The 23253-nt window shown below is 42.1% G+C and overlaps 1 protein-coding gene across 4 annotated transcripts in view; it reads right to left on the reverse strand.

The window, feature by feature from the left end:
* The window catches only part of LOC109891759 (seizure protein 6 homolog), a 234028-nt gene that overhangs the window by 23563 nt on the left and 187212 nt on the right, over positions 1 to 23253 (reverse strand). For all 4 annotated transcript variants that reach the window (XM_031826470.1, XM_031826469.1, XM_031826468.1 and 1 more), the window contains exons 5-9: positions 15258 to 15443; positions 11609 to 11777; positions 9027 to 9193; positions 7318 to 7512; positions 6088 to 6226 (exon numbers count right to left, since the gene is read on the reverse strand). In XM_031826470.1, the coding sequence (XP_031682330.1) occupies positions 6088 to 6226; positions 7318 to 7512; positions 9027 to 9193; positions 11609 to 11777; positions 15258 to 15443 (856 nt within the window). The remainder of the gene's footprint in view (positions 1 to 6087; positions 6227 to 7317; positions 7513 to 9026; positions 9194 to 11608; positions 11778 to 15257; positions 15444 to 23253) is intronic.

The raw sequence follows: 23253 nt of genomic DNA on the forward strand, positions 1-23253 counted from the left end.
AATAGTACTTTATGGTGTTATTTGCCTATGTATGTAAAAGGCATTGGACCAGAAGCTGACAGACCCTTTATTGCCCTGTCAGATACACAAGCAAAGGTAGATTCATGAGGACGGACAGCGACAGAGTGATCGGATGTGATGCTATGTCAATAACAACAAATGAGCCTCGGGCAAATGTGGAGTAAGCCTGTGGGAAGCTCTGTTGCCGCACCTCCTCAGAAATGTTGCCGCACCTCCCCCCCCACACGTACACACACACACTTTTGTTGCTTTCACACAAGTGTACAGGTACAGGTACTTGAGATTGAGATTTTTCTCAGGGATCCAGCTGCTGTAAAAGCAGTTTTCCTCTGCAGAAATAGAAGCATGAAAAACAGCTGGTCAGAATGAAGAGCATTGTGTAGTATCTTCATTTCCCTGTCTCCATGAGAGAAAAAAAGCTTGAGGCAGGCAGAAGCTGAGCAGAAAGTAATTACTTACACCTCAATCTCAGGGGTGTTGGACAGCTCAAATGTAACTTGGATTGGAATACTAGCATGCTGCCATGAATGTAGGCATTCTCTAGAAGTGTATCTGTGGACCCATGGAGCAGCTCTCTCAGTGGATGTGTCCAGTCATGAGAGACTGTGGAAGGCTGTGTGCTGCCCTGGTCCAGTGGCATGCTGGCTCTGGCTCTGGTGGGCTGGGCTGAGAGGGTGGGACACTTTCTAAGCAGAGAACCACCAAACACCCGTTCCATTGTTTGAATTCCTCTCCTAGATTTAATGTAAAAACAGTCATGGCTGACAGAGCCTCCGTGGCTGTTCCAGACACAGTGAACACCTCTGAGATGGTAAGTAAACACAGCTCTTCCCTCTCAACCCCAGATTTATCTGGGCTTTTGTTATTTTTAAACAATTAAATGGAATGAGGTTCTCTTTTTAATTAGAAAGTTAAATATTGGTTTTTAAAGGCCAGGGCTCTGGTGCCTGGGCCAGGGAGCATATGAAAAATGACTTATTAATGACAATCCTGCCAAATCCCTGTGCCCCTGAGGGCATCACTCACACAACGCTGCCCTGCGTACAGGCACCCTGCCAGCTGGAGAGGAAGAGGAGAGGGAAGAGGGGAGGAGACATTCCAAAGTACAGAGGACCACCATCAGTCTAGTTCCATCTCTTTATGATGACTATAACCTATAGCACTGACAGTTGCAAAACAGATGCATGAGCCAGCTATCATAGTCAATAATTCACATGCAATTCCAGGAGCCTCCACTAGAGGGTTTATTTAGACACAGTGACCAATACAGTGTAAAATATTTGGATGACATTTTACATTTTTAATGACTCATTCTCCTTAAAATAATTGTAAATAATTACAGTACTATGGAAATATTCTAATATCCCTTTGTAGGTTTAAAATGACTTATATGTTATCAAATATTCAATAAAATACCTTTTCCAGAATGCATCAAACGCTATAGAATGGAAGGGATCAATCTAGTCTCCTGACAAAAAAATCAAGTGTGACATGTTTGAGTTTTAATCTGAATATGTGGAATGGTATCGGTATTCTTTGCCGTAATACGTGGCAAATGCTTACATTTTTTCTTTCCTTTAATTCAAATTCTGCTTTCCATGGGGTGTTTCCAATTCAAATTCTGCTTTCCATGGGGTGTTTCCAATTCAAATTCTGCTTTCCATGGTGTGTATCCAATTCAAATTCTGCTTTCCATGGTGTGTATCCAATTCAAATTCTGCTTTCAATTCATGGTTGAATTGAATTAAATTCTGAAATTCCTTAATTGACCCTGATAGCTAGCTGCTGTATGTATGGAGGTTGTTATTGGTGAAACGACACTTACATCTTCACCTGGCCTCTACCGTAGACATGCCATCCTGTACCCGGCGGTGTGAGTCACAGGCAGGTGTGCATGACTGCCACCTGTGCTGCTGCCCGACTGTCCATGCCCCAAGTGTGCTGTTTTAATGAGCACTGAGCCAGCCCTCCTAGTTTGGCCTAAATTAATTAATCAGTCCTCATTATGCACACTGTTCCTCAGTAATTGCGAGCACAGGCACAGTGATGAATGATAATAGAAGAGAGAAAGGATTCTCATTAACAGGGGAAAGTGTGAGCCCACCCTTACAATTAACCCGCTCCCACCCATCAGAGGTCTTTCCCTTCCTGCTACTCACACATACACAGGTAGCCGCTCTCACTTACACACCTCTCTCTCTCACGCTCTTTCTCGCTCTGGGACAGTGAGCACACTGGGGACTCCCCACCCAAGACAAGACCAGCAGACTCATTTCAGATAAATGGCCAACAGTGTGACGGTGGGGTATTGCAGGGTCAGGGAAGAAGTGGGTTTCTGCCATGTATGCATGCCTGACCAGGTTGGAGCTTAGCTGGAGTTGGGTAGAGCAGGATCAATTTAATGGAAGCTTATGTGGCTAAGAATGATACCGAAATTCAAGGACCAGGGAACTTAGTCAGTCAGTAAACTCTCTAAAGATTTTCACAGCCTTATACAAACAAAATAGTGAATTGTCTTAAAGCTAAAATAAAATAAAAAATAAGTTATTGTATTGTCACATATACCTTATAGGTGCAGTGAAAAGGGTTGTTTTTACAGGGTCAGCCATAAACAGTATTTTAGTTAGACTAATGCTTTCAGATGCATCAGTTGCTATTGTACTGATTGAGATGCTCTCGAGCAACATGATCCCTAACCAAAGTATCTGAAATGTTATTTAAACCCCAAGCCCATCAAATAAACCCCACTTGGCTTTATTTTCCCCCCTTACTAGCTCTGATTTTGCTCATATCTACTTTATTGAGGAACAATGTACTTACTATGACTGTGATACAGTGGGGCAAAAAAGTATTTAGTCAGCCACCAATTGTGCAAGTTCTCCCACTTAAAAAGATGAGAGAAGCCTGTAATTTTCATCATAGGTACACTTCAACTTATGACAGACAAAATGAGAAAAAAAATCCAGAAAATCACATTGTAGGATTTTTAATGAATTTATTTGCACCTCTGCGGTGCACCACTGTGTGAGCTTCACTCTGCCCAGCAGGGAGAATGCTGGGTAAGACTGACCATGTGAGGAGGAGGCCAAGGTCCCTTCCATCTGTTTCTCCTCTCTATCAGTCTCTCCATCTCTCTGTCTCTCTATCCGTCTCCTTGATGCAGTGGCTGCTGAGCTGTGAGGAAACTTAAAGGACCAGTGCTCCTTTCACTAATTTTAAACAACTTTCAAGACAATTTTCACTCACTACATAAGAATAAAAGCATTGTACATGCTGATGAAAAGTAGCAGATAATGAGGGTGTTTGTCTGCCAGCCTACATGTCGTAGCATCTCAGACTTTATTACGTCAAAAGTTTAAATCAGCCAGCAGTGACATCTACTACCCTAATGAAATAGCATAATGATGGAACAATGGATTGGCAGATGATAACAAATGAGCAGATATTAATCATGACAGCAAATGACTGTATGTCTGCATGACTAATGTACTGACAGCAGGCAAGCAGACACTGCAGCAGACCCTCAATCAATGGTAGTGAGAGGAATCCCAGTGGCCGGCAGTGTGAGAAGATCGATTCTGCAAATTTTGTCATTGATGAAACATTTGATCTCAAAACAGTTTTCTGTTTCCAAAAATAAAATATGTTATGGACAGAGTAGACAAAGTTTTGTTGACTTTACCCTTTGCCAAAGTTTTTAAAATTGCGTTGTTTAGAAGGAGTGCAAAGGCGAATTGAGTAGGCGTTCCTTAATGGAAATATGCAGATGATGCTAGAAGGGGCCAATAGGATCTGGGCTAGCTGGTGCTTTGCTCTGCCCACCTCCTTGCTTGTTCTGCCCACTATGACTAATTTTGTCCTATTGGAAACGACAGGCTCTGGTCTATCTTGGTTTAGTTATACAAATATTTGATGTAGTATTCCTGCATGCTTAATGTTCCCGCGTGATAGTGTATACTATGGTAGGAGATTGAATACTATAGTATTCTCTGTAGTGTTTTTAGAGGACTTTTGAGGACTGAAGTCTACAAAACACTAGAGTGAATACTGTAGTATTTACTGTAGTATACTGTACACATTACTGTAGTGTTTTTGCAGACTAGAATATTGCAGTATTTACTGTAGTGTTTTTGCAGAATGTAGTATAATGCAGCATTTACTGTAGTTTTTTGCAAACTGTAGTATACTGTCATATTTACTGTAATGTTTTCAGGGATATTACTGTGGTATTTACTAAAGTGTTTTGGTTTTAGTATCTTTTTTAGTACCCAATGGAGAAATGCTAAAAGTGCACATTCTCCATAACCTGTACCCAGGTCAGGGTTAACTTCTACTCTCTTCAATAACCTGTAGGAAACACAATTTATGATCTATATTTTGCATGTAGGTTTCTCACTTATAGGTGGCACAAATTGTGATATGGGGGAGGGGAATGGGCAGGATAAATGCAAATGAGATACTGGACTATTTTTTTAAAATCTTGTTTTTGTGGACTGTAGTGTTTTTGAGGACATTTCTGTAGCATTTACTACAGTTTTTGTTGTTGATAATACTGTAGTATTTACTATAGTTTTCTAGCGTATGCAAAATACATATGATCGAGGGATGCAATTGTGTGTAGTATAGTATTCTACAGTACTACAGTTTACTACAGAATTCTATAGTAAGTACTGTGGTATTCTATTGTAAACTGTTGCATTCTATAGTAAACTGTAGTATTTTTATTGATTTAACTTTTCTTTAACTAGGCAAGCTAGTTTTTGCCTTTACCTCCCTTATCTCACCTCATTTGCTCACATCGTATATAGACTTGTTTATACTGTATTATTGACTGTATGTTTGTTTTACTCCATGTGTAACTCTGTGTCGTTGTACAGTATGTGTCGAACTGCTTTGCTTTATCTTGGCCAGGTCGCAATTGTAAATGAGAACTTGTTCTCAACTTGCCTACCTGGTTAAATAAAGGTGAAATATATATATTTTTTTAAAGAACAAATTCTTATTTATAATGACGGCCTACCCCGGCCAAACCCTAATGACGCTGGGCCAATTGTGCGCAGCCTAATAGGACTCCCAGTCACGGTCGGTTGTGATAGAGCCTGGAATCGAACCAGGGTCTGTAGTGACGTCTCTATCACTGAGATGCAGTGCCTTAGACCTTTCAATGCTCCTGTGCTACTGTTTCAGGCAAAAACATGATTCACATATGATGAGAAGAAACATGTACCTTATACAATCTCATGGGAGTTAAGCTGCTATATTCTCTGTGGACAGCATGCAGCCAGCGTATGAAACCCATATGAACTTGTTTGACTGCCAAAGAGTAAACATCACATATGCATGTGCACACACGCACACACAGTGTGAAACTTTGTGAGACTTTAAAGAGACTTCACTCAGGAAGATAAGGGAGTCAGGCAGGCTCTCTGATCATGTCCAACTAAACTGGTCCATTCTCTTGGCAGAGTGCTCTGAAGAGACAGCAGAGGATCAGCAGAGCACAAAAAAAACTATTGGAGGGGCCGAGGCCTACTGAAAGTGCTGCAGGAGGGTTTGTGTGTGTTTAAGTGGTGAATTAACGTTGTTGAGAGAGCTGGATAAGTGGCTCGGAGTGGTCTCAGTGCCAGAGCATATTCTGAAAGCCAACTATGAGACACACCAGGGAAAGGGAGAGCATGGAGGCTTACTGGCTAATCTGGTCAGAGAGTGTGCTGGAAGCTGTGCTGAATATTCAATGGACTGGATGAAAACATAGATTTAATTTCTGACTACAACATCAGTAGCAATGCTTTCCCTTTAGGATAGTTCCACATTCAGAGATTTTGCCTCCTGAACTTGCAGTATTCTTTTGCCTATGTTTGAGAGTGTGTATGTGCAAGGGTATGTGAGTGCTTGTGTATGTAGTGAAAATGTCTCTCACCCTATGCAGCATAACTTGAAATAGATCTATCTACTCTTTAAAATGTTAATGAAGAAGAAAAGCAGGCTGTGACCTTAAATGATATGAGATTGATTTGAACTTCAGTGTGACCTCTGCTGCCATTGAAGCGGAGAGATGGCACTTACACTTGGATGTCTAGCATGATCCTCTTGTCCTCTTCCACGTGGATGCCCCAGATGCAGTCCTGGCCCTTGTCGTAGGCCTCGGGCCAGTTTGGAGAAAGAACCACACCGGCTGAATCTGTGATCTCACCACTACACACAGCTGGGCCACACACATAAGCACAGTCAAGTCCAAGGCCAACACTCCCAAAAAGTACAAAAGAAAAACACCTACATACAAACGGACACAGTGTACGGCCAGTACTCACAGTATAGCCATCTTCAAATAGGAAAAACAAGTGATCAGTGATTGAAAATCTTAACTGTCAGTGCCAGCTGAGCTGATGATATTTTAATAATATCTGGTTTTGTTGTTGGTCTGTTGACTGTGGAACATCTTTTAAAGGCCATGTGAATTCACAGGGGTAAATAAAAGGCTGTCATGAAAGAGTATCACTGCTGAACAGAATACCATTCATAATGACTTTCCATGCTCCTTGAGGGAGCCTAAGAGTGTTGGTCTAGAACTGTTACAAACTGCTAAAGCTGAAAAATATAGTTCTCTGGCCCTGAACAGCAGAAATGAAATCCTTTCATTTCTACCTTTGCCAAAGAGCTGTAAAATCATGGGTAGTGTGGTGTGGGACAGCGCGGGGGAAAAGTGGATAAAACAATGGTTAGAGGTCAGTGTGCGTGTCTGTGGGGGAGAGAGAGGTATCCCTAGGTCTTTATTGTGGCTGGGGTTCCTAGATCGTACTCCAGTTGCTGATATATATATATACACACGTATGTGTGTGAGAGAGAGAGAGAGAGAGAGAGAGAGAGAGAGAGAGAGAGAGAGAGAGAGAGAGAGAGAGAGAGAGAGAGAGAGAGAGAGAGAGAGAGAGAGAGAGAGAGAGAGAGAGAGAGAGAGAGAGAGAGAGAGAGAGAGAGAGAGAGAGAGAGAGAGAGAGAGAGAGAGAGAGAGAGAGAGAGAGAGAGAGAGAGAGAGAGAGAGAGAGAGAGAGAGAGAGAGAGAGAGAGAGAGAGAGAAGGACGGTGAAAGAGAGAGATAAGCAGGGAGAGAATTAATAAAACTGGGCTTTGGCTTCTAAAGCTGTGCACTGGCTCCTAACTCAGGTCTTGGGAGACTGGGGTAGCTGGCTTTATTGTGGCTGGGGTTCCTAGATTGTACTCAATTTGCTGATAGAGAATTAACCAAACTTGAGCTGATGAAATCCTGTGGACTGGGTTTTTAATGGAATGAGGACTCACCCCTGCAGGCTGGCTCTGTCTCGTTCCACTGGGGGTTTTCTGCATCCACACACTCAATGATGACTGAGCCCTGCTCCAGAGTGTAGCCCGGGTCACAGGCAAACTCCACCACCGCACCCACACCGCAAGCTGTGTTACTGCTAGTGAAGTTGCCATATTTCACAAAAGGCCCATAGCATGTGCCCTTCGCAAAAGCTGTTGGATACAAATCCCACATTTATATTCTTTGTTATATTAAGTCAACATCAAGCCTCAATTTGACCTCCTTTAGAAAAAGGTAAAGACATATCAGTGTTGATCCTTTGAAGCATGTTTTCTAGTATAATTCTATTAAGTTAATGTAGTCAACACACACACACACATACGAGACACACTCACATGTTTTCTAGTATAATTCTATTAAGTTAATGTAGTCAACACACACACACACACATACGAGACACACTCACATGTTTTCTAGTATAATTCTATTAAGTTAATGTAGTCAACACACACACACACACATACGAGACACACTCACATGTTTTCTAGTATAATTCTATTAAGTTAATGTAGTCAACACACACACACACATACGAGACACACTCACATGTTTTCTAGTATAATTCTATTAAGTTAATGTAGTCAACACACACACACACACACACACACATACGAGACACACTCACATGTTTTCTAGTATAATTCTATTAAGTTAATGTAGTCAACACACACACACACATACGAGACACACTCACATGTTTTCTAGTATAATTCTATTAAGTTAATGTAGTCAACACACACATACACATACGAGACACACTCACATGTTTTCTAGTATAATTCTATTAAGTTAATGTAGTCAACACACACACACACATACGAGACACACTCACATGTTTTCTAGTATAATTCTATTAAGTTAATGTAGTCAACACACACACACACATACGAGACACACTCACATGTTTTCTAGTATAATTCTATTAAGTTAATGTAGTCAACATACACACACACATACGAGACACACTCACATGTTTTCTAGTATAATTCTATTAAGTTAATGTAGTCAACACACACACACATACGAGACACACTCACATGTTTTCTAGTATAATTCTATTAAGTTAATGTAGTCAACACACACACACATACGAGACACACTCACATGTTTTCTAGTATAATTCTATTAAGTTAATGTAGTCAACACACACACACACATACGAGACACACTCACATGTTTTCTAGTATAATTCTATTAAGTTAATGTAGTCAACACACACACACACATACGAGACACACTCACATGTTTTCTAGTATAATTCTATTAAGTTAATGTAGTCAACACACACACACATACGAGACACACTCACATGTTTTCTAGTATAATTCTATTAAGTTAATGTAGTCAACACACACACACACATACGAGACACACTCACATGTTTTCTAGTATAATTCTATTAAGTTAATGTAGTCAACACACACACACACATACGAGACACACTCACATGTTTTCTAGTATAATTCTATTAAGTTAATGTAGTCAACACACACACACACACACGAGACACACACATGTTTTCTAGTATAATTCTATTAAGTTAATGTAGTCAACACACACACACACATACGAGACACACTCACATGTTTTCTAGTATAATTCTATTAAGTTAATGTAGTCAACACACACACATATGAGACACCACTCACACACATTGCATCAGTACCTTCATATCTGATGGCTGCTCCTGTGGAAGTCACAGTCCCGTCTGTGGTGAACTCTACAAAGAGGTAACGTCCTGTGCTCACCACGCCCTCATTGGGCAGGTACTCCACCTCATAGGAGTCATATACCAGAGGCGAGTCAATGTTGTTCCCATTCTTTATTAGGAGTCTAAAAAACAGTCAAAAACATTGCATAATAAAAAGGGTGAAGGGAAAATGGGACACATTGATTTGTCATTGAGGTCTAAGAGAAACATCAAAAGGTAGTGGTGAGTGGTTCTGAAGTGGCGCTCAGTGTTTCATCATTGGCTGTAATAAACCTGTGATAACATTCTCATCAACTCAGCAGCCAGCGGCTTCATTAAATGTCCATTTGTTACATAGCCTTGAGACAGTAGTTATAGTACAAAAATGTAATTAAATCTCTGCTCCCCGCGTCTGACTGGCCTGTGTAGTCCCTCAATTAATTTGCATGAGGGAATACAGTTAATGATTTGAAATGACATAAAGCCGTATCAATTTCATCCAAGTCACTCACATATGGGATTTAGTCGCCTAACCTAAGAAAACATGTCCTTGCAATATATGGAGTAAAGTTGGGCGTTGTTATCCAGTGTTGAATCGCGTTCTGACAACCAGATGAAAACCTGTCATACAGTGCCTTGCAAAAGTATTTACCCCGCTTGGCGTTTTTCCTATTTTGTTGCATTACAACCTGCAATTTAAATGGAATTTTATTTGGATTTCATGTAATGGACATACACCAAATAGTCCAAATTTGTGAAGTGAAATGGAAAAAAATAACTGTTTAAAAAAAATTGAAAAAATAAAAAAGGGAAAAGTGGTGCGTGCATATGTATTCACCCCTTTACTATTCACCCCTTTACTTGTGGGAGACTCCACAAACATTTGGAAGAAGGTACTCTGGTCAGATGAGACTAAAATTGATCTTTTTGGCCATCAAGGAAAATCACGATGTCTAGCACAAACCCAACACCTCACAACACCCCGAGAACACCATCCCCACAGTGAAGAATGGTGGTGGCAGCATCATGCTGTGGGGATGTTTTTCCATCGGCAGGGACTGGGAAACGGGTCAGAATTGAAGGAATAATGAATGGCGCTAAATACAGGGAAGTTCTTAAGGGAAACCTGTTTCAGTCTCCCAGAGATTTGAGACTGGGACGGAGCTTCATCTTCCAGCAGGACAATGACCCTAAGCATACTGCTATAGCAACACAGAAGTGGTTTAAGGGTAAACATTTAAATGTCTTGGAATAGCCTAGTCAAAGCCCAGACCTCAATCCAATTGAGAATCTGTGTTATAACTTAAAGATTGCTGTACACCAGTGGAACCCATCCAACTTGAAGGAGCTGGAGCAGTTTTGCTTTGAAGAATGGGCAAAAATCCCAGTGGCTAGATGTGCCAAGCTTATAGAGACATACCCCAAGAGACTTGCAGCTGTAATTGCTGCAAAAGGTGGCTCTACACACACACACACACACTTTTCCCCGATGCCTTGAGATGGATGAAATCATACCTTGAAGGCAGTTCCCAGCATGTCAGTGAGCAATGAGCTGCCACCCATTCTCAGCTATGATGTGGGCATGCCCCAAGGGTCAATACTGTGGCCCCTCCTGTTCAGCCTGTACATTAATGATCTGCCTTCTGTTTGTACTGGGTCTGAAGTTCAAATGTATGCAGATGATATAGTGATATGTGAACGCAAAGAGCAAACAACAAGCTGCACAGGAACTCACTACTGTAATGGTCCAGGTTACAAAGTGGCTCAGTGACTCGTGTTTGCATCTCAATGTGAAAAAAAACATCTGCATGTTCTTCACAAAGAGGACAAGGTGTCAGGGGAGAAGATCCAGGTGGTATCCATATTTGATTCCAACCTCTCTTTTAAAAGCAGGTGAAAAAGGTAACTCAAATAACCAAATTCAACCTAGCTAATTTTCAATTCATACACAATTGTTTGACTACAGAGGTAGTAAAACTGTACTTCAAATCTATGATACTCCCCCACTTAACATACTGCCTAACTCATGAGAGGTAACTATATAGTTCCCTTAAGAAAAAGCACCTTTAGTCAATCTGCTTTCTCTGTGAGAGCTTCCCATGTCTGGAACACACAGCCATCAGACACACATAACTGCACCACCTATCGCACCTTCACAAAAAACATAAAGACATGGCTAAAGGCCAATCAGACTTGTGAACATAATCCCTAGCTGTGTATTGCAGCTCTCCATGTTGTCTGAAGCTTGTGAAGTGTGGAAACACTAGTTGCTTTTATATATTTTGTTTTGTTGCTTTTTATGTTATGTTGCTCTGTCTGTATGCTACATGGTGCTTGTGTTATGTTGTTCTGCATGTACTCACCGCTCATTGTTTTCCTGTATTGTTATTGTAATTGTTTTTAATAACCTGTCCAGGAACTGCAGTTGAAAATTTGCCGACTGGCTCAACTGGCACCTTTACTGAAACGTTGATTAATGTGCACTGTCCCTGTTAAAACAAATTTCTCTCTCTCTCTCTCTCTCTCTCTCTCTCTCTCTCTGTGTGTGTGTACTCTACCTGTCATCATCCTCAGCCAAAGCCACTTTCTCAAAGTGAACATGAAGCCGGTGGCCTTCAGGAGCCTCCAGGACCCAATGGCAAGTCAAGTTGTTGCTGTAGTTGCCAGGGAAACCAGGAGAGACAATACGGCCCAACGTGGCATTTTTGATCATCCCACCACAGGAAGCTGCATTGAAAATAGATTGGATAAGAGCGAGAATGAGATCGACAGAGAGGGAGGGAAGGGTAAAACTCAGAGAGAAAAAGAGAGACATAAAACCGCTTAAATGTCCCTTAATTTCAAAAACAATATTTGTTTTAGGCTCTCTCTCTCTGCTGAGTGTGGTAAGTTATCAGTACATGGGGTTTGGAGGAAGAACATTTCCATCCCTGTGCTGACCATAGAGATAGTTAAAGGACCAACATTGTATCTGTCACATTATGGCGTCTGTGAGAGCATGGGCAATGCAACTGAGGCCATCTACATTCTGAAGTAGTCAATTTTCTTCTTCTACTATTTTGGTGCATACTGCCACCTGGAGTGTGTTGTTTGAACAGATATAAAGACAAAGTTGTCGATCTACTGCCACCTGCAGGTATGGAATGTTTGCTCATGAATATAATTCATTGGCTGATCCCTCCTGATGACCTGGATGGAATTATGTGATCCTTCCTTTACCCATAGGAAGTCCCACCCAGTTGACTACTTCAAAATCGTGAAAGTCCTCAATGGTGCTGCCCATGCTAAAATGGTGTCTTGGCCACTGGAGCTCTCTATCTATATCTATGGGACTGTCTGACTGACTGACTGTATCTGTGTGTGATCAACTAGTGAGGAGAGCAGAGCAGCAGAACAATATCAGTGCAGAACAGCTGTAGGGAGTGAGGCTGGCAGAAAAGACGATGCTAATTGAGAGCAGGTGAAGGATAGTCATGCAGCCCACTACTAATTAGTGTAGTGTAGCCAGGTCCAAATGGGCTGGTTTAGCCCGGTCTCGTCTCCATAGCAATGCTCCCTCTCCCCATACTGGTAATCAGACACTAACAGACCAGGCCTCTCAGCACAACCAATCAACTTTGGGCCTAAATGAGGATGCTAGACTGACATGTTGTAAAAGCTCACCTTAGGCCTAACCCACTGGGCAAAAACTGTTTGAATCAATGTCATTTCAACAAATAAAAATATATGTGATGACGCTGAATCAGAGTGGAAAACTGATTGCGAAAAGTAATCAACGTAAAAGATTTTAATAATTTTTCACCCAACTTTGAACCTAAATCCAATGATGGTGAATGGTGAATTTTGGGGGGATTTCATGTTGAATTCATAGTAGTTGACAACTTTACCAAATGTAAATCAAATCTAGATGTTCAACTGACGTCTGTGCCCAGTGGGAAGTAACTTGTATCATTACTATACAGGGAGGCATGGGCGTTACATGTTGTGAGGTAGGCCGTCGTGCTGAGTGCTATTATTTGCAAAGTGGATATAAATAGTTGCCTTAATTAGGCCCACTTACAAGATTTACAAATTATAAACAGGACGAAGAGCAACATAAGTCAGAACACTAACAACATAAACTATATCATCATTCCTGACAGCAATTTGACCATACAGCAGGAAGTATAGCCACACCCTTCCATGTCTGGCTACAACAGGACATTTTTGTTTTAGGTGGGATCCTTGGAATGTCCCGATTTTGCTCATGCGCCTGATATTGTCCAATCGCAATTCAGCATTTGTCTCAGGGTTGGTTTAAACCAGAGCCATGTATTTAAAGAGTTGGGCCATTGAGGTTTCTGCATTATGATGCATTTACATGACCCTACACAAAGTGGTATTCAAAGTCGGGGTCACAGTGGGGTTGGCATATAAACCAAAACACAAAAACAAAATAATTTGGAACAAAAAATGTAGAGTACAGATTATTTTATAGAAAGGGGGATACCTAGTCAGTTGTCCAACTGAATGTATTCAACTGAAATGTGTCTTCCGCATTTAACCCAACTCTTCTGAATCAGAGAGGTGGGGGGGGGGGGGCTATACGGGACAACACACAAAACGCTTTTGAGAAAGATTAGACATTTGAAAAGTACAATTTTATTGAGTAAATTTATTGAATTGAAGGTTATTTGTTGATGTGATTATTAAGAAAATGGGGTCCCTGCTTTTTGAATACCACTGCCCTACAACATTCTATGGCAATCATATTAGTGTAATACACGAATGACTAGAATGGGCATTATGATGCATTTACATGACACTTCAAAATTCTATGGCAGCCATGCTAGTATAACAGATATCATGCTTCTTTTAGCAAGTACCACTTCCTCCTGATTCAGCTCACACCCAGGACTTCTGCTTTGATAGCACACGTGACCGCCCTCCCAAAGTGCCTTATCAGTTGGCGCCACCGAAAAGTTAGCAATTAGGTGGCGCACGTTTCACACATCCCCCATGTGCTACATTCACCCATAAAACTTATTCCACAACGACCATAGTGTTGAGCTGAGCACAACTGTAGGTCCGGGTCACGGCACCAGTGAAACCGTGACTGTGCCGCTAACAGTATATTGTCACAGTCTCTGTCCCCATCCCGGACTGGAACTACTGATCCTCTGCTTGCAGACACACGTGACCACCATCCTTGATAATGTACCAACCATATGAACTATCCAAAAATATCAATGTTTAAACCTAGCTGTGGAGAGAGCTTACATTCTTAACTTCGTTATGTTAGCACCCCATTAACAGTACATGGGGAATATTTAAATAATGCTATGTAACTATATGTCTAGAATTAGACAAATACAAAATATATGGCTCTGGTTTAAATATTGAACTTTCGAACACACCTGTTTCACACACCTTGCGCCCCCCGGGAAAAAATACCCCCTTGATAGTATGCAAGGGAAACAAGGTAAGCGTTTACTTTGATTTTAGCTTAATCATATCGATTTAATTGCTTACCATGATTCATTTTTGTAGTAACATTTAATGAACAAATCCATGAATGGAACAGAGTAATATGTAGTGTGGAGGGAATGAATCGGTGTGCGAGTGCGACCAAAACATTTTATTTTCTTATGACATGACTTATGACAAATGTGTACCACAGGGCACAGGCCTGCTATTCATATATGAACGTGTACTATTTCCCCATACTATGCAACTATTGTGGGAAACACTCTTTGTGAAGAAGAGTAGGCTAGACATGTTAGTCGCTGAGGTAACAAGGGCATGTTTGTTTACAACTGCACTATTGCCCCTAACCCTGGATTTATATTAAACAGCTTGAATAGCAGGGGATACGGGTTACAGAGAGAGAATTAAAGTCGCACAGCAGTAAGCCAGACACCTGATAGGCCTACCAAATAGAGCACACAATAAACCCCAATTAACCTCTGGGCAGTGGGTGCCAAATAACACCCAGTCCATTTAAACTGAGTTTAATTACTTTAATCATTCAGCTGAAATGTTATTTTCCTCAGTTGTCAGTCTCTGTGGTGTTCTCTGAGGGTTTACTATAATTTCCCATTGGTTCTCAGTAAGCAGATGAATGGATCCTGGAAGTTGATGAGCTGAAGTCGGTGTGTGTGTCTGTGCATATGTGTCTATGTGTATGTGTGTGTTTGGCAGGAAGGAAGCAGTGTTGTTGTCTCTTACCCAGGCATTTTGGCTCCTTGCCACTCCAGTAAGGTGTAGTGGCGTTGCGACAGGCGAGCATGGTGGGGCCTTGCAGCTGGTAGCCGGTCAGACACTGAAAGTAGGCCTCTCCCCCAGCATGGAGGTGAGTCACTGATACCTCCCCGTTGGCTGGCTCCTTAGGGAAGGCACAGCTCAGCACAAAGGCTAGAGGGAGGGAGGGAGGGAGGGAGGGAGGGAGGGAGGGAGGGAGGGAGGGAGGGAGGGAGGGAGGGAGGGAGGGAGGGAGGGAGGGAGGGAGGGAGGGAGGGAGGGAGGGAGGGAGGGAGGGAGGGAGGGAGGGAGGGAGGGAGGGAGGGAGGGAGGGAGGGAGGGAGGGAGGGAGGGAGGGAGGGGATTTAATCAGTGATGACCTGTTTGATATTATTTCTCTTTGTGAATTTTTTCACCATGGTTGTTCGAAGTGGAATTAGTTGTTCTCAGTGCTACCATTTCACTTTAATTATACATACAGTAAACCAACGGAGTGTAGACACACACACACACACACACACACACACAGACACACACACAGAGTACATGTTGTGTATGAAGAATGCACTGTAATTGGGTCGAGCAGGGCTGTTTTCATCAGTTTTCTACTTGAGTTATAAATATTCCACTCCATCTGCTGCAATTAATTGCAGTTTAAAAGTACATCTGCAAATACATTGTGACATGTCTGCAATCGCTAATGAGTTTCAGTGTGCTGCAAAGTCTACACACACACACACAGCTATGGCATGGAGATTTAGGTTTGGTGTACAGGGTAAAAGTAGAGTTGTAGATCAGTTCCATTTCATAGCTGGTACTTTAATGTGATAGTGGGGAGAAGAATTGTCTCTGTACCAGTTGTCAAAGCGCTGTGAGTCCAGCGCACCAAGATGAATGGGCTTCAACTTCCTCTGCGTCCCTGTCCTTAAACAGATGGTCCTACATGGGATGTATGGTAGCAATCATTAGTTGGCGTGGATGATGGATTGAGCTAACCATGTCCTTAATGAGCGCTATATAACAGGCCTTTCTGTCTGTCGGAGCTCAGGCCCACTCTGCTCTGCTCTGCCTCACTGGCGCAGCATGCTCGCTCTCTGAAATTATGTTCTTGAGTTCCAGTGCAGATAACACCAAAACCTTGCATTTATTGAAAATACACCATGGAAGCAAAAATATACTTTTAACACTGGACCTAAATTAAAATAATGGTGGCAGACAGAGGTGGTGTAAGATAAAGCATTCAAATACTTCACCCAAATACAGACAGCTTATGTTCTGAAAGAGCTGCAAAATCTGGATCCCTACAAATCAGCTGGGCTAGACAATCTGGACCCTCTCTTCCTGAAATTATCCGCCAGTATTGTTGCAAACCCTATTACTAGTCTGTTCAACCTCTCTTTCATATCGTCAGAGTTTCATAAAGATTGGAAAGCTGCCGCGGTGATCCTCCTCTTCAAAGGGGGAGACACTCCAGACCCAAACTGTTACAGACCTACAGTAGATCCATCCTGCCCTGTCTATCTAAAGTCTTCGAAAGCCAAGTGAACAAACAAATCGCCGACCATTTTGAATCCCACGTACCTTCTCCGCTATTCAATCTGGTTTCCGAGCTGGTCATGGGTGCACCTCAGTCACACTCAAGGTCCTAAATGATATCATAACCGCCATCGATAAAAGACAGTACTGTGCAGCCGTCTTCATCGACCTGGTCAAGGCTTTCGACTCTGTCAATCACCGTATTCTTATTGGCAGACTCAACAGCCTTGGTTTCTCTAATGACTGCCTCGCCTGGTTCACTAACTACTTCTCAGATAGAGTTCAGTGGGTCAAATCGGAGGGCCTGTTGTCCGCACCTCTGGCAGTCTCTATGGGGGTGCCACAGGGTTAAATTCTTGGGCCGACTCTTTTCTCTATATATATCAATGATGTCGCTCTTGCTGCGGGTGATTCTCTGATCCACCTCTATGCAGACAACACCATTCTGTATACATCTGGCCCTTCTTTGGACACTGTGTTAACAAACCTCCAAACGAGCTTCAACGCCATACAACACTCCTTCTGTGGCCTCCAACAGCTTTTAAATGCTAGTAAAACGAAATGCATGCTCTCTCTTCAACTGATCGCTGCCCACGCCAGGCCGACTAGCATCACTACTCTGGACGGTTCTGACTTAGAATATGTGGACAACTATAAATACCTAGGTGTCTGGCTAGACTGCAAACTCTCCTTCCAGACTCACATTAAGCATCTCCAATCCAAAGTTAAATCTAGAATCGAGCTTCCTATTTTGCAACAAAGCATCCTTCACTCATGCTGCCAAACATACCCTCGTAAAACTGACTATCCTAGACTTCGGCGATGTCATTTACAAAATAGCTTCCAACACTGTACTCAGCAATTCGGATGCAGTCTATCACAGTGCCATCCGTTTTGTCATCAAAGCCCCATATACTACCCACCACTGCGACCTGTATGCTCTCGTTGGCTGGTCCTCGCTACATATTCGTCGCCAAACCCACTGGCTCCATGTCATCTATAAGTCTATGCTAGGTATAGTCCTGCCTTATATCAGCTCACTGGTCACCATAGCAACACCCACCCGTAGCACGCGCTCCAGCAGGAATATTTCACTGGTCATCCCCAAAGCCAACACCTTCTTTGGCCGCCTTTCCTTCCAGTCCTCTGCTGCCAATGACTGGAACGAATTGCAAAAATCACTGAAGTTGGAGACATATCTCCCTCACTAACCTTAAGCTGTCAGAGCAGCTTACCGATCGCAACAGCTGTACACAGCCCATCTGTAAATAGCCCATCCAACCAACTACCTACCTCATCCCCATATTTGTTCTTGTTTTTCTGGTCTTTTGCACACCAGTATTTTTTCTTGCACGTCCTCGTCTGCACATACAGTATATCACAAAAGTGAGTACACCCCTCACATTTTTGTAAATATTTGAGTATATCTTTTCATGTGACAACACTGAAGAAATGACACTTTGCTACAATGAGTGTATAGCTTGTATAACAGTGTAAATTTGCTGTCCCCTCAAAATAACTCAACATACAGCTATTAATGTCTAAACCGCTGGCAACAAAAGTGAGTACACCCCTAAGTGGAAATGTCCAAATTGGGCCCAAAGTGTCAATATTTTGTGTGGCCACCATCATTTTCCAGCACTGTCTTAACCCTCTTTGGGCATGGAGTTCACCAGAGCTTCACAGGTTGCCACTGGAGTCCTCTTCCACGACATCACGGAGCTGGTGGATGTTAGAGACCTTGCACTCCTCCACCTTCCATTTGAGGATGCCCCACAGATGCTCAATAGGGTTTAGGTCTGGAGATTTGCTTGGCCAGTCAATCACCTTTACCCTCAGCTTATTTAGCAAGGCAGTGGTCGTATTGAAGGTGTGTTTGGGGTCGTTATCATGTTGGAATACTGCCCTGCGGCCCAGTCTCCAAAGGGAGAGGATCATGCTCTGCTTCAGTATGTCACAGTACATGTTGGCATTCATGGTTCCCTCAATGAACTGTAGCTCCCCAGTGCCGGCAGCACTCATGCAGCCCCAGACCATGACACTCCCACAACCATGCTTGATTGTAGGCAAGACACACTTGTCTTTGTACTCCTCACCTGGTCGCCGCCACACACGCTTGACACCATCTGAACCAAATAGGTTTCTTGGTCTCATCAGACCACAGGACATGGTTCCAGTAATCCATGTCCTTAGTCTGCTTGTCTTCAGCAAACTGTTTGCCACTGAGCACGTGCACTCAACTTCTTTGGTCGACCATGGCGAGGACTGTTATGAGTGGAACCTGTCCAGTTAAACCGCTGTATGGTCTTGGTCACCGTGCTGCAGCTCAGTTTCAGGGTCTTGGCAATCTTCTTATAGCCCAGGCCATCTTTATGTAGAGCAACGATAATTTTTTTCAGATCCTCAGAGAGTTATTTGCCATGAGGTACCATGTTGAACTTCCAGTGACCAGTCAATTTGAGGGAGTGTGAGAGCAATGACACCATATTTAACACACCTGCTCCACATTCACACCTGAGACCTTGTAACACTAATGAGTCACATGACACCGGGGAGGGAAAAAGGCTAATTGGGCCCAATTTGGACATTTTCACCTAGGGGTGTACTCACTTTTGTTTCCAGCGGTTTAGACATTAATGGCTGTGTGTTGAGTTATTTTGAGGGGACAGCAAATTTACAGTTATACAAGCTGTACACTCACAACTTTACATTGTAGCAAGGTGTCATTTCTTCAGTGCTGTCACATGAAAAGATATACTCAAATATTTACAAAAATGTGAGGGGTGTACTCACTTTTGTGATATACTGTATATCACTCCAGTGTAAATTGCTAAATTGTAATTACTTTGTCACTATTGGCCTATTTATTGCCTTAACTCCTTACTTAATTTGCTCACTTTGTACATAGATTTTTATATTGTGTTATTGACTGTACGTTTGTTTATCCCATGTGTAACTCTGTGTTGTTGTTTTTGTCACACTGCTTTGCTTCATCTTGGCCAGGTTGCAGGTGTAAATGAGAACCTGTTCTCAACTTGCCTATCTGGTTAAATAAAGGTGAAAAAAAAACATTTAGTAAAAATGCCTGTCTCTTGCCTAACGAAATCTACTGTACAGATGTATGATCTTAATTTGATCACCCTGTTGCAGGGGAACTTTACTGCAATGCATGTAAAACTTGTAATGTATTTGAGGTTTTAAAAGGCTTCTGAAGTTTTTCCCCTACAAAAATTTACAGGAATTATAATCCACATAATAATTCATATTGCCTGTTGCTGCATGATTATTTTCCTGCTGTAGCAAACTGGCTCAAATTAAGACCCTACATCTGTAGGTGTGATGATACCAAGAATGTGTTGCATCTGATTGTTTCATCTGATTACTGTTTCTAAATAACAACATTAGTGAATATTGAGGATAACAAAGCTGTTAAATAGCCTGTGTCTACAGAGACTTAAGCACTAGTAGGCTAAGTGTGACAGCCAGCTTTCGAAAACAGAGAGCAAAGACAAGGACCCTGTGGAGGATCCCAACTGTTTAGTATGTCTGACTCAATCCTTTACTCATTAATATGATTTGGAGGAACAGTCGAAGTGGAAATGAGCTGTTAGGTTGTGTCAATACGCAGGTGGAAACATTTCAAACAAAGCTCTCAGCTCAGCTCACACTCCTGCTCTCCTGCTGTCGACCAGTCACTACCTCCTCCTCCTCCTGCTCCCCAAGACATGGGAATAAAAGGGACAGTGTAGAATGCTGAACCTGAGACCACTGTGGGGGTTGAGTGTGCAGAGACTGAGCACGGGAGCATTACGCTGTCGCAACATAAAACGTTTAAGCTTTCCAGAACCCATTCAAATGGTATAATCACTGCTCTTTATTTCCCTTTCTTCTCATGGCTGCATATGAAAATCGACATTAAAGCTAACAGTTTTACAGCCCTCTGCCGCTCGACACGAGGCATTAAGGAAAAGTATACTTTGGAAGGCAATTTCATTTCAACCCCTCTCCCTGCCTGCCAGAAGACATTTGGATATTAGTGCTGAAAGTAGACGATGCTCTCCCCCAGCAATCAAACTCAATAAGACTGACAGAGCCAGGGGTTTTAGTGTCTGTCTATTTACTAAGGATTCACTTTAGCTCTCTTCATGTTGTGTACTATACATCATTGTACATCCTGACACCATTGTGCAGTGTGGCATACTTTGCAGGAAGTTGTTTCGTGTATTTGATGTACCACATGTGGTTTAAAGTCGGTGTTAAAGTGTGCAGTAACTATGATTTATCCCAGGATGCCCTCATAAACCTGTACACAACTCTGTACATAACTCTCCCGGCTGTAATACTGTGTTAAATCATTATCTTACCTGGCTGCCTCAGCACATCAACAACTGCTCAAGGGGGCCAATAGTAAACAATACCATGTGTCACTCAAAGACTATCATTTATTGTTTACATTAATGCTACAGGAACAGCACAGAACTGATAAAAGAGAAAATGATTTGCTTGCGACGCTGCATTCAAGAGCTTCTCCTCTAGATATCTCTCATAGCATAACAAGACTCTCTGCAAGCGTAGAGAAACAATGGTTTTTACAAAGGCTCGTCTCTTGGAATGTGGTTCAGACTTATTAACACCATATTGTAGGCCAAACAAACCAAGTTTCGTCCTCTGGCTGTTGAACCATTATTAGTCAAATACCAATCAAATTTCAACACATACAACTTAAATTACAAACCACCTCCTTAAGAAATGCCTTAAGGTTCAGTGTGCAAGCATAGGTTATAATAAAAAATAGCACACTGATTTCTCCCACACTAACATTTCCAATATGATGAAGCAGCCAGCCAGCCAGTCTTCTCTCTCTGGAGTAAAATCAATGAGATGCAGAGTGCGAGTCCAGCTGCCCTAGGTCATCCATTGAATTCTTACTTTATCACTGGCTCCACTGAGCCCAGTTATTGCCATTATCATACCACCATTTCATATTTGTTGAGCCTGTACAATGGGGATGCTGCAGGCAGAGACAATCCCCTAAGAATTAAATGACATGCAGCCTCCATTCCATTGTACTTCATCTTAGAGGGCCATAAAGCCTGATTGTTTTGCTATTACAAGTAATGGCACCACAGTAAATACAGAGGCAGATTAGCTGATGGTGGGGCCTCAGGCAACAGATGCTGAGGTTATGTCCTTGGTTATTCTGCCCCATAACAGAGAGAAAATAGGGGGGAAAGAGGAGGGAAACAACTGGAAATGTGGTCCTGATCTCTGCCATCAGTGACAGCTGTAATGGGTTTGAATGACATCCTATCTCATCAATGACCATTGCCACTTTATCAGTCAAGGATCAATAGGTATTAACGCACAGAGACAAAGCGGATGAAGGATTATCACTAGTGGCAGTGGTGGCTACACTAATCACATGCCTTTGGACTGACATGTCACTGAGTAAAATAAGGTATTGCTAATAAACTTAGTATTGACTTAACCTCTAACCTATTATGGTAGGCTCAATTTGCAATTTATCATGTATTAAGAATTGTATGACAGTAAATCAATAATATTAATAATGAGGGTTACAACTCATAACTGATTCATGGCAACTAAATCAGCAGTAATGACAGGATGCAGGGAAGCAGGGAGCATGGCAGCCTATGGCATCAGTGGTAATGTAATTTGGTGCTCTGGAGAGACTCACTCTACTCATCAGTCTAGAGTAGACAAACCATTATTGATGGGACCGTGCCGGCTGCAGTCTAAAGTTACTTCTCCTTAATAGCATTTATTGAGCAGTTGACCATTGGAATTAAATGTTTAACCCAACCACATAAATATCAATACATCACAGCAGGACTGTGGTGGGGCTCTCTCAGATTGAACCTCTCTTCCCAGGGACAAGACTATTGATCTTTGTTTAAGGGTAATGTTTCATCGGAGAACTCGTATAGAGCAAGACTCACATGTACTTAAAATCAGAGTAATTCACCAGACCTTTCAATTAGTCTTCAAGGGCTGTTTTCACTCTGATGCTGATGATGCTGAACCACAATATCCACTGGGCATGGAATCAAACTGTATCGGAATCGATCACAGAGTGTTACCTATGAGACTGTGGTTTAACACACATCTGTAAAGTATGTAGGCAGTATGTATATATGTGAGGGCCTTAATGCTCTCAGTTGACATTTGAGTGGATGGCTTTTCTTTGCCATGTGAAATATTCCCCACATACTGACTTGGTGGAGGTGATAACTTGTTTTGGCTGGGGTATCCCTCTGCTCTGCAGCCCTCTCCAACCCTCTACTAACCAAGTCTATGAAGTCTCCTCAATTTTACATGACCAGATGAAAAATGCATCTCTCCCCTTTGGCCTGAGTATCTGTTGTGAAATACAGAGAGAATTTGTTTAGTGCTCTGCCCATCAGAACACATTGAGGATAATTACATA

This window comes from Oncorhynchus kisutch, linkage group LG6, assembly GCF_002021735.2.
Source record: "Oncorhynchus kisutch isolate 150728-3 linkage group LG6, Okis_V2, whole genome shotgun sequence".
NCBI lineage: Eukaryota > Metazoa > Chordata > Actinopteri > Salmoniformes > Salmonidae > Oncorhynchus > Oncorhynchus kisutch.